Source organism: Ranitomeya imitator, chromosome 3, assembly GCF_032444005.1.
Source record: "Ranitomeya imitator isolate aRanImi1 chromosome 3, aRanImi1.pri, whole genome shotgun sequence".
Taxonomy (NCBI): domain Eukaryota; kingdom Metazoa; phylum Chordata; class Amphibia; order Anura; family Dendrobatidae; genus Ranitomeya; species Ranitomeya imitator.
Genome location: NC_091284.1, coordinates 677,274,275 through 677,286,290, shown reverse-complemented (window position 1 = coordinate 677,286,290; position 12,016 = coordinate 677,274,275). Strand labels below are relative to the sequence as shown.

At 41.1% G+C, this 12,016-nt stretch overlaps 1 protein-coding gene across 1 annotated transcript in view; it reads right to left on the bottom strand.

The window, feature by feature from the left end:
• The window catches only part of LOC138671719 (inactive dipeptidyl peptidase 10-like), a 112,711-nt gene extending 105,604 nt beyond the window's left edge, over window positions 1-7,107 (bottom strand). Inside the window, exon 1 of the mRNA XM_069759872.1 lies at window positions 7,015-7,107. Coding sequence (XP_069615973.1) covers window positions 7,015-7,053 — 39 coding nt within the window. The 5' untranslated portion in view covers window positions 7,054-7,107. The remainder of the gene's footprint in view (window positions 1-7,014) is intronic.
• Between the last annotated feature and the right edge of the window lie 4,909 nt (window positions 7,108-12,016).

The following is a 12,016-nucleotide window of genomic DNA, read 5'->3' as shown; positions in this document are numbered from 1 at the left end:
GAGGCAGTATAATGCTCTCATCATGTGTATCCAGACCTCTCTTAATACACCCCATGATCCTGTTTGCCTTGGCAGCTGCTGCCTGGCACTGGCTGCTCCAGGTAAGTTTATCATTAACTAGGATCCCCAAGTCCTTCTCCCTGTCAGATTTACCCAGTGGTTTCCCGTTCAGTGTGTAATGGTGATATTGATTCCTTCTTCCCATGTGTATAACCTTACATTTATCATTGTTAAACCTCATCTGCCACCTTTCAGCCCAAGTTTCCAACTTATCCAGATCCATCTGTAGCAGAATACTATCTTCTCTTGTATTAACTGCTTTACATAGTTTTGTATCATCTGCAAATATCGATATTTTACTGTGTAAACCTTCTACCAGATCATTAATGAATATGTTGAAGAGAACAGGTCCCAATACCGACCCCTGCGGTACCCCACTGGTCACAGCGACCCAGTTAGAGACTATACCATTTATAACCACCCTCTGCTTTCTATCACTAAGCCAGTTACTAACCCATTTACACATTTTCCCCCAGACTAAGCATTCTCATTTTGTTTACCAACCTCTTGTGCGGCACGGTATCAAACGCTTTGGAAAAATCGAGATATACCACGTCCAATGACTCACCGTGGTCCAGCCTATAGCTTACCTCTTCATAAAAACTGATTAGATTGGTTTGACAGGAGCGATTTCTCATAAACCCATGCTGATATGGAGTTAAACAGTTATTGTCATTGAGATAATCCAGAATAACATCCTTCAGAATCCCTTCAAATATTTTACCAACAATAGAGGTTAGACTTACTGGCCTATAATTTCCAGGTTCACTTTTAGAGCCCTTTTTGAATATTGGCACCACATTTGCTATGCGCCAGTCCTGCGGAACAGACCCCGTCGCTATAGAGTCCCTAAAAATAAGAAATAATGGTTTATCTATTACATTATTTAGTTCTCTTAGTACTCGTGGGTGTATGCCATCCGGACCCGGAGATTTATCTATTTTAATCTTATTTAGCCGGTTTCGCACCTCTTTTGGGTTAGATTGGTGACCCTTAATATAGGGTTTTCATTTTTTCTTGGGATTTCACCTAGCATTTCATTTTTCACCGTGAATATCGAGGAGAAAAAGGTGTTTAATATGTTAGCTTTTTCCTCGTCATCTACAACCATTCTTTCCTCACTATTTTTTAAGGGGCCTACATTTTCAGTTTTTATTCTTTTACTATTGATATAGTTGAAGAACAGTTTGGGATTAGTTTTACTCTCCTTAGTAATGTGCTTCTCTGTTTCCTTTTTGGCAGCTTTAATTAGTTTTTTAGATAAAGTATTTTTCTCCCTATAATTTTTTAGAGCTTCAATGGTGCCATCCTGCTTTAGTAGTGCAAATACTTTCTTTTTACTGTTAATTGCCTGTCTTACTTCTTTGTTTAGCCACATTGGGTTTTTCCTATTTCTAGTCATTTTATTCCCACAAGGTATAAACCACTTACAGTGCCTATTTAGGATGTTCTTAAACATTTTCCATTTATTATCTGTATTCTTATTTCTGAGGATATTGTCCCAGTCTACCAGATTAAGGGCATCTCTAAGCTGGTCAAACTTTGCCTTCCTAAAGTTCAGTGTTTTTGTGACTCCCTGACAAGTCCCCCTAGTGAAAGACAGGTGAAACTGTACAATATTGTGGTCGCTATTTCCTAGATGCCCGACCACCTGCAGATTTGTTATTCTGTCAGGTCTATTAGATAGTATTAGGTCTAAAAGTGCTGCTCCTCTGGTTGGATTCTGCACCAATTGTGAAAGATAATTTTTCTTGGTTATTAGCAGAAACCTGTTGCCTTTATGGGTTTCACAGGTTTCTGTTTCCCAGTTAATATTCAGGTAGTTAAAGTCCCCCATAACCAGGACCTCATTATGGGTTGCAGCTTCATCTATCTGCTTTAGAAGTAGACTTTCCATGATTTCTGTTATATTTGGGGGTTTGTAACAGACCCCAATGAGAATTTTGTTACCATTTTTCCCTCCATGAATTTCGACCCATATGGACTCGACATCCTCATTCATACTTTGAAGAACCTAGAGTATAAGACATATTTTCAGTTGTTTCACACTTTTTGTTAAGTATATAATTCCACATGTGTTAATTCATAGTTTTGATGCCTTCAGTGTGAATGTGCAATTTTCATAGTCATGAACATACAGAAAAATCTTTAAATGAGAAGGTGTGTCCAAACTTTTGGTCTGTACTGTATGTTTTGGGTCATTGCCCATCTGTACTGTGAGTCAACCGTCCAATCAACCTTGATGTATTTGGTTGAATCTGAGCAGAAACTATAGCCCTGTACACTTCAGAATTCATCCAGCTGCTTTTGTTTTAATTCACATCATCAATAAACTAGTGACCCAGTGCCATTGGGAGCTATGCACACCTATGCCATCATGTTGTCGCCACCATGTTTTACAGAGGATGTGGTTTTATTTAGATCATAAGCTGTTCCAAGCCTTCTCCATTATTTCTTCTTCCTGTCATTCTGGTACAGGTTTATCTTAGTTTCATCTGTCTAAAGAATGCTTTTCCTAACTGGGCTGGCTTCTTTAGATTTTTTTTTGCAAAGTCTAATATAGCCTTTCTATTTTTAAGGTTGATTAATGATTTGCACCTTGTGGTGAACCCTCTGTATTTGCTCTCATGAAGTCTTCTCTTTATGGTAGACTTAGATTCACTTGGGTGGATTTTGTGAAGGGGTTTTTCTTCACTGTGGAAAGGATTCTACGATCAATTACCACTGTTGTCTTCCATGGACATCCAGGCCTTTTTGAGGTTCCAAGATCACCAGTGCACTCTTTTTTTCAGAATTTACCAAACTGTTAATTTGGCTACTCCTAACATGTCTGCTATCTCTCTGATGGTTATCTTCTTTTATTTAAGCCTAATGATGATCTGTTTCTCTTCTATTGAGAGCTTTTTTGACCGCATGTTGTGGGTTCACTATATATAATAATCTACCGCACTCCCTAGGTGGAATATCTTTTCAAAATGCTAATTTATTTAAATACAACAACAGACATTAGCTCAAATACGAGGTGATTGATATAGAGTGCATATGCGACACAACAGTGGTGACGTTTCGACCCTCCCGGGTCTTAGTCTAAGGTCGCTTAATCCAGGTACTGTGAATGGTTCTTATGGACCAAGGTATCCCTGTAATGTCCAGGGGCGTTTAAACCTTTTAGAATGTATGACCTGGTAGTTGATCTATATAGTATGGCACACCTTAATAGCCTATGTTTGCCTATGTTTCTAAGTGGCGCCTCTGCGTCTTGCTTTGGAAAAAAAGGAAGGCCTTGTATACTGGAAGGGCAGCGTTCCTGCGTCCTGCTGTGTGGTGTCAGGACGCAGGAACGCTGCCCTTCCAGTATACAAGGCCTTCCTTTTTTTCCAAAGCAAGACGCAGAGGCGCCACTTAGAAACATAGGCAAACATAGGCTATTAAGGTGTGCCATCCTATATAGATCAACTACCAGGTCATACATTCTAAAAGGTTTAAACGCCCCTGGACATTACAGGGATACCTTGGTCCATAAGAACCATTCACAGTACCTGGATTAAGCGACCTTAGACTAAGACCCGGGAGGGTCGAAACGTCACCACTGTTGTGTCGCATATGCACTGTATATCAATCACCTCGTATTTGAGCTAATGTCTGTTGTTGTATTTAAATAAATTAGCATTTTGAAAAGATATTCCACCTAGGGAGTGCGGTAGATTATTATATATTGCTACTAGACCACACGGTCTGTCATACCAGCACCCCCACCCTTATATAGAGTGCAGGCTAATATTATACATTTATGTTGTGGGTTCACAGCAAAAGATTCCTAATGCAAATGCCACACCTGGAATCAGCTCCATATCTTTTACCTGCATAATTGATGATGGATTAATGAGGGAAAAATCCCATGCAGACCATTAAATAGCTTTTGAGATAATTGTTCAATTACTTTTTGGTTCCTTTAAAAAGAGGCAGCTATATATTACAGAGCTGTAATTTCTAAACCATTTGTCACGATATGCATTGTGACCCAACGGGTGGTCAGTCACCGGACAGCGCAACACGCACACAACGGGATTTTATTGGGAAGAGGAAGGTCCTACAGATAGGTAAATGGGGGATGGTCACCACCTGAGCTCAAACCTGAGCCTGTCCCCGCACTCGCCTAACGCCCTAAGAGAGTCCTTCCCCTGCCACCATCACGAACCTAAGTCTCTTGCTAATACTGCCCTGGCTAGTGTACTGGCCGGCAAGGAGCACTAGCCTCACCACTGCAGATAATACCACACAAGGGACAGTGAAAAACACCAAAGGGAAAAGGTGAAAATACAGCACTTAGCTTCCAGATACCGCTGCCAAGCTCCACACCGTAGATAGCACAGCAACATGACTCCAAACACCAGAAGTGGCTGACACCAGAGAGCTGTTCTTGCTAGGCTGGTCTCCAAAGATAAACTATCACTAACAGTCAGCTAATGATCAGGTGACCATTTAAAGGATGGTGGGAGTGGTCACCATCACATCAGCTGACCCAGCAACACTGCAGTTACACCAGCTTGCCAGCACTGGGGAAAACTGACATTAACCCCCGATGGAACCAAAGCTGCCACAAATCCAAAAATGAATCGTGACACCGTTACTCTAATTAGGTTGTGATTACCGCCAACTTAAAGCTGAGAGTCTGCACTTTAAGCCCACATCGATTATATAACTATATCTTGAATAAACAGCTAAAATGGCAAAACTTGTGTCATTGTCCAAATATTTGTAGCCCTAATTGTATATGAAAGATCAATTCAGGAAGATTTCATGATCTATTAACCCTGCTGTTCTGTTGGTCAAAAATGACCGACTTTGAACTTCAATATTCTTTAAAATATTCAAGATGCGGCTCTGAAACCCGTGGCCGACCGACCCATCCTCATTTAAGTCAATCAACCACAAGTTTCAGAACCGCATCTTGAACACCCCAAAAAATACCAAAGTTCAAAATAGGTCTCCCCAGACCGAACAGAACAGCAGGGTTAATACTTACAATTGTAACTTTAACTAGAGGGAACTACTATAAAGTACATAGAGGAAAGAATATTTCTAAACCAAAATACAAGATAATTTCCTTACGGTAAGAGCAATGATACTATGAACCTAGGTGCATGGGGTGAGTTTTATTTAAAGGGTTTTTTCAAGGCCGAACAATGGTTAACCTTTCCATAGATTAGATCATCAGTATGAGATTGGTCTAGGTTCGGAACCCGGCACCCTCACTAAGCAGTTAAAAGCAGGAATTAAGCAATGTATGGGACAGAAAAAAGCAGCCCAGTACATTACCTCATGGCCACTACCAAGCATCACACTCTATCTGCAATTCAAGTGAATGGGAAATAATGTGCAGTACTTGGCAGTGATGACTAAGAAATGTACATTGTTCAACTCCGACCACTGTTGTAATAGTTTTCAACTGACAAGTTATTAGTACTATATTTCTTAAGCCGGGTGGTTGATCCAGAATTTTATTCTGTTTGCCATATTTTTGGTTAGGACGGAGAAGAAATTTGGTGTATGCACGCAGCAGTTGTGCCTTCTTCTTCAACATTGCAGGATAAAAGGCTGAACTGGTTATCTTTTTTCGACCTCATACACCAGGGTTACTTACTATGTCCTTTACATATTAATGTGTGTGCGAAATTCCATTAACCAATGATTTCCAGGAAAGGCGGATTTTAATATTTATTTTCAGATTTATTATCTCTGCATGACTGATTTACATGATCTCTGAAAGATATGCAGCCAGAGCGAAAGTCGCCTCCAGTACGGATAGTCAGTCACTTCACACAAGATAAAAAAAATCCAAACGTCTCACTAAAAGATCATGCATGTCCTTATAAAAGGGTAGTAAGCTCCGGCAGAGCATTTATTGAGCTCCAGACTGTAAACTGAATATCACACCACAGAAAGCGAGCAATTCACGCTGGTTAATCCCTCTACAGCTCTGCGAATGTCTGCCTATGACTGCATTTGCAGAAAAGAACTGAGTGATAAATTCATCTTTATCCAGACGCTATAAAAAAAAAAATGGAACGTGCACAGAGCAATGACATGCAGCCCTGCCATTATTAATTGCTAGCGCCAGTATAAAAACATAAACAGACACCAGTGGATTTCATGCATCTCAGTAACATCCTGCCATCTGGCTGTGATAAGCTGTATATAATAGACGTTATTATGTCTGACAGTTGGCTGTACGATATTATGCAGCAACAGGATACTGCTAACTTACAGGTTGTTTATAAAAGAAAAAGCGGAACCGAGAGTCTGCTGGCCATGTATGGTGCGTGGAAGGAATCCATAGAGTACATACAATCTATATGTTAGTACTGGTACGTATAGCGATCATGGAAAGGCTGCAGTAAAATAGGAGGTGTTTGCCCCGGTTATAGGAGGGTGAATCTAAGCTAATATGATGAGGAGTTCCCTTAGTCTAGTTCTGGAACGCAGATTGCATACTTATCCACAATCAATAAGAAAGGACACAGTTGTCAAAAGATGCATAAATCTCCAGTACATAAATTAACCTGACGAATATGGGGGCCATGCCAGGCTGATACAGGACACCAAAGTTATTTATACATACAGTGAAACCTCTCCAAAAGACCCCATTTTTGAGAAAATCACCCCACTGTCTACACCAGATTTTTAGCTTCACCATACATGATCCATACAGGGAAGAGCACCTGACCTAGAACACCTCTTTTGAATGCAATTTTGGGTGGTGGCATCAAAGAACTTTTACTGTTTATCTAAAGGGTGCACCCCATGTACAAGTCAAGGTATCAGACATGCAGTTAGCGACGTCAGCCACACATGTATTCCTACGCTGAAGGTGGACTATTACTATTCTTTTAAGTCTTCAGACATCTCCAACCATCCCACCACATAAGTCATTGTAGGTTCATATATACTGACCAGCTCCGTCCCAAGGTTCTGTTGAGTGCTGACAATCATTGTGGCGGGGGAAGAAGCGGAAACCTCTTTGGAGTTAAAGTGGAGTATGCCTTCGCTCTCTCGGCAGTGCAGCGAATGGGGGATGCCTCAGCACAACTCAGTGTGTCTCACGCAGCCAGAGAAAGCCAATCTTCTATTGACCAAGGGAATTAATCAGAAAGACAGCATAAAAAAACCCTGACTCTCAGCGAAATAACCCGCTGTGAGGAATAAGGAGGATGTGGGAGCTGATCTGGTATTGGAGGGAGGGAAAAGAAGGAGAGCTTCAAAGGGGTGACTTCATTCAACATATATAATAGTTGAGGGACCAGAGAGCAAGCATACAATGAAAAAATCTTCCGAAATAACATCTACATCATGATCATTTCATATCAGTTGTGTTCACGCATATATATATATATATATATATATATATATATATATACACAATGAAGATGCGCAGACTTAATAAATCTAAATCTAAACACATTGTCAAATAATGGAATTGATATGATAATAGGATGCTAAAACAATCATTTTACTTTTATCATTTTAAGAGCAAGAACACAAATGACGGCATCCCATTATTGTTTCATTTATTTATTTTTTCAGGAGTATTATGGACAATTGTCATCAAATAAATCAAACCAAACCGTCTGCATTTTTCACGGACAGCATGGGACAATATGCTTTTACGTATATCTATATGTAAATGTATAAAAGTGTTAAACTCCATGTCTTATAGAAAGATAAAATATTACAGGGTTACAGTCTGTTTAGAAAGGATCGTAAAAATCGGAGAGGAGGAGGGGTTTGTCTCTATGTAAAGTCTTGTCTAAAGTCCACTTTAACCCCTCTGTGACCTTAGACGTACTATCCCGTCGAGGTGCCCTGGGCTTATCTGACCCTGGACGGGATAGTACGTCATAGCGATCGGCAGCGCTCACGGGGGGAGCGCCGCCGATCGCGGCCGGGTGTCAGCTGCTTATCGCAGCTGACATCCGGCACTATGTGCCAGGAGCGGTCACGGACCGCCCCCGGCACATTAACCCCTGGCACACCGCGATCAAAGATGATCGCGATGTGCCGGCGGTGCAGGGAAGCACCGCGCAGGGAGGGGGCTCCCTGCGGGCTTCCCTGAGCCCCCCGCAGCAACGCGATGTGATCGCGTTGCTGCGAGGGTCTCCTCACCTCCCTCCCTGCTCGAGCCCCGGATCCAAGATGGCCGCGGATCCGGGTCCTGCAGGGAGGGGAGGTGGCTTCACAGAGCCTGCTCAGAGCAGGCACTGTGAAGGCTGCAGCGCTGCATGTCAGATCAGTGATCTGACAGAGTGCTGTGCAAACTGTCAGATCACTGATCTGTGATGTCCCCCCCTGGGACAAAGTAAAAAAGTAAAAAAAAAATTTTCCAAATGTGTAAAAAAAATAAAAAAAAATATTCCAAAATAATGAAAAAAAAAAAAAAATATTATTCCCATAAATACATTTCTTCATCTAAATAAAAAAAAAAAACCAATAAAAGTACACATATTTAGTATCGCCGCGTCCGTAACGACCCGACCTATAAAACTGTCCCACTAGTTAACCCCTTCAGTAAACACCGTAAGAAAAAAAAAAAAAAAACGAGGCAAAAAACAACGCTTTATTATCATACCGCCGAACAAAAAGTGGAATAACACGCGATCAAAAGGACAGATATAAATAACCATGGTACCGCTGAAAGCGTCATATTGTCCCGCAAAAAAAGAGCCGCAATACAGCATCATCAGCAAAAAAATAAAAAAGTTATAGTCCTGAGAATAAAGCGATGCAAAAATAATTATTTTTTCTGTAAAATAGTTTTTATCGTATAAAAGCACCAAACCATAAAAAAATGATATAAATGAGGTATCGCTGTAATCGTACTGACCCGAAGAATAAAACTGATTTATCAATTTTACCAAACGCGGAACGGTATAAACGCCTCCCCCAATAGAAATTCATGAATAGCTGGCTTTTGGTCATTCTTCCTCACAAAAATCGGAATAAAAAGCGATAAAAAAATGTCACGTGCCCAAAAATGTTTTCAATAAAAACGTCAACTCGTCCCGCAAAAAACAAGACCTCACATGACTCTGTGGACCAAAATATGGAAAAATTATAGCTCTCAAAATGTGGTATTGCAAAAAATATTTTTTGCAATAAAAAGGGTCTTTCAGTGTGTGACGGCTGCCAATCATAAAAATCCGCTAAAAAACCCGCTATAAAAGTAAATCAAACCCCCCTTCATCACCCCCTTAGTTAGGGAAAAATAAAAAAAAATGTATTTATTTCCATTTTCCCATTAGGGCTAGGATTAGGGTTAGGGTTAGGGTTAGGGCTAGGGTTAGGGCTAGGGTTAGGGCTAGGGTTAGGGCTAGGGTTAGGGCTAGGGTTAGGGTTAGGGCTAGGGTTAGGGCTAGGGTTAGGGTTAGGGCTAGGGTTAGGGCTAGGGTTAGGGTTAGGGCTAGGGTTAGGGTTAGGGTTAGGGCTAGGGTTAGGGCTAGGGTTAGGGTTAGGGTTGGGGCTACAGTTAGGGTTGGGGCTAAAGTTAGGGTTAGGGTTTAGATTACATTTACAGTTGGGAATGGGGTTGGGATTAGGGTTAGTGGTGTGTCAGGGTTAGAGGTGTGGTTAGGGTTACCGTTGGAATTAGGGTTAGGGGTGTGTTTAGATTAGGGTTTCAGTTATAATTGGGGGGTTTCCACTGTTTCGGCACATCAGGGGCTCTCCAAACACGACATGGCGTCCGATCTCAATTCCAGCCAATTCTGCGTTGAAAAAGTAAAACAGTGCTCCTTCCCTTCCGAGCTCTCCTGTGTGCCCAAACAGGGGTTTACCCCAACATATGGGGTATCAGCGTACTCAGGACAAATTGGACAACAACTTTTGTGGACCAATTTCTCCTGTTACCCTTGGGAAAATACAAAACTGGGGGCTAAAAAATAATTTTTGTGGGAAAACAAAAATATTTTTTATTTTCACGGCTCTGCGTTATAAACTGTAGTGAAACACTTGGGGGTTCAAAGTTCTCACAACACATCTAGATAAGTTCATTGAGGGGTCTAGTTTCCAATATGGGGTCACTTGTGGGGGGTTTCTACTGTTTAGGTACATTAGGGGCTCTGCAAACGCAATGTGACGCCTGCAGACCAATCCATCTAAGTCTGCATTCCAAATGATGCTCCTTCCCTTCCGAGCCCTCCCATGCGCCCAAACGGTGGTTCCCCCCCACATATCGGGTATCAGCGTACTCAGGACAAATTGGACAACAACATTTAGGGTCCAATTTCTCCTGCTAACCTTGGAAAAATACAAAACTGGGGGCTAAAATATAATTTTTGTGGAAAAAAAAATATTTTTTATTTGCATGGCTCTGCGTTATAAACTGTAGTGAAATACTTGGGGGTTCAAAGCTCTCACAACACATCAAGATGAGTTCCTTAGGGGGTCTACTTTCCAAAATGGTGTCACTTGTGGGGGGTTTCTACTGTTTAGGTACATTAGGGGCTCTGCAAACGCAATGTGACGCCTGCAGACCATTCCATCTAAGTCTGCATTCCAAATGGCGCTCCTTCCCTTCCGAACCCTCCCATGCGCCCAAACGGTGGTTCCCCCCCACATATGGGGTATCAGCGTACTCAGGACAAATTGGACAACAACTTTTGGGGTCCAATTTCTCCTGTTACCCTAGGGAAAATACAAAACTGGGGGCTAAAAAATAATTTTTGTGGGAAAAAAAATTTGTTTTATTTTTATGGCTCTGCATTATAAACTTCTGTGAAGCCCTTGGTGGGTCAAAGTGCTCACCACACATCCACATAAGTTCCTTAGGGGGTCTACTTTCCAAAATGGTGTCACTTGTGGGGGGTTTCAATGTTTAGGCACATCAGTGGCTCTCCAAACGCAACATGGCGTCCCATCTCAATTCCTGTCAATTTTGCATTGAAAAGTCAAATGGCGCTCCTTCCCTTCCGAGCTCTCCCATGCGCCCAAACAGTGGTTTACTGCCACATATGGGCTATCAGCGTACTCAGGACAAATTGGACAACAACTTTTGAGGTCCAATTTCTTCTCTTACCCTTGGAAAAATAAAAAATTGGGGGCAAAAATATAATTTTTGTGAAAAAATATGATTTTTTATTTTTACGGTTCTGCATTATAAACTTCTGTGAAGCACTTGGTGGGTCAAAGTGCTCACCACACATCCAGATAAGTTCCTTAGAGGGTCTACTTTCCAAAATGGTGTCACTTGTGGGGGGTTTCAATGTTTAGGCACATCAGTGGCTCTCCAAACGCAACATGGCGTCCCATCTCAATTCCTGTCAATTTTGCATTGAAAAGTCAAATAGCGCTCCTTCCCTTCCGAGCTCTCCCATGCGCCCAAACAGTGGTTTACTGCCACATATGGGGTATCAGCGTACTCAGGACAAATTGGACAACAACTTTTTGGGTCCAATTTCTCCTGTTACCCTTGGTAAAATAAAACAAATTGGAGCTGAATTAAATTTTTTGTGTAAAAAAGTTAAATGTTCATTTTTATTTAAACATTCCAAAAATTCCTATTAAACACCTGAAGGGTTAATAAACTTCTTGAATGTGGTTTTGAGCACCTTGAGGGGTGCAGTTTTTAGAATGGTGTCACACTTGGGCATTTTCTATCATATAGACCCCTCAAAATGACTTCAAATGAGACGTGGTCCCTAAAAAAAAAATGGTGTTGTAAAAATGAGAAATTGCTGGTCAACTTTTAACCCTTATAACTCCCTAACAAAAAAAAAAATTGGTTCCAAAATTATGCTGATGTAAAGGAGACATGTGGGAAATGTTACTTATTAAGTATTTTGTGTGACATATCTCTGTGATTTAATTGCATAAAAATTCAAAGTTTGAAAATTGCGAAATTTTCAAAATTTTCGCCAAATTTCCGTTTTTTTCACAAATAAACGCAGGTACTATCAAAGAA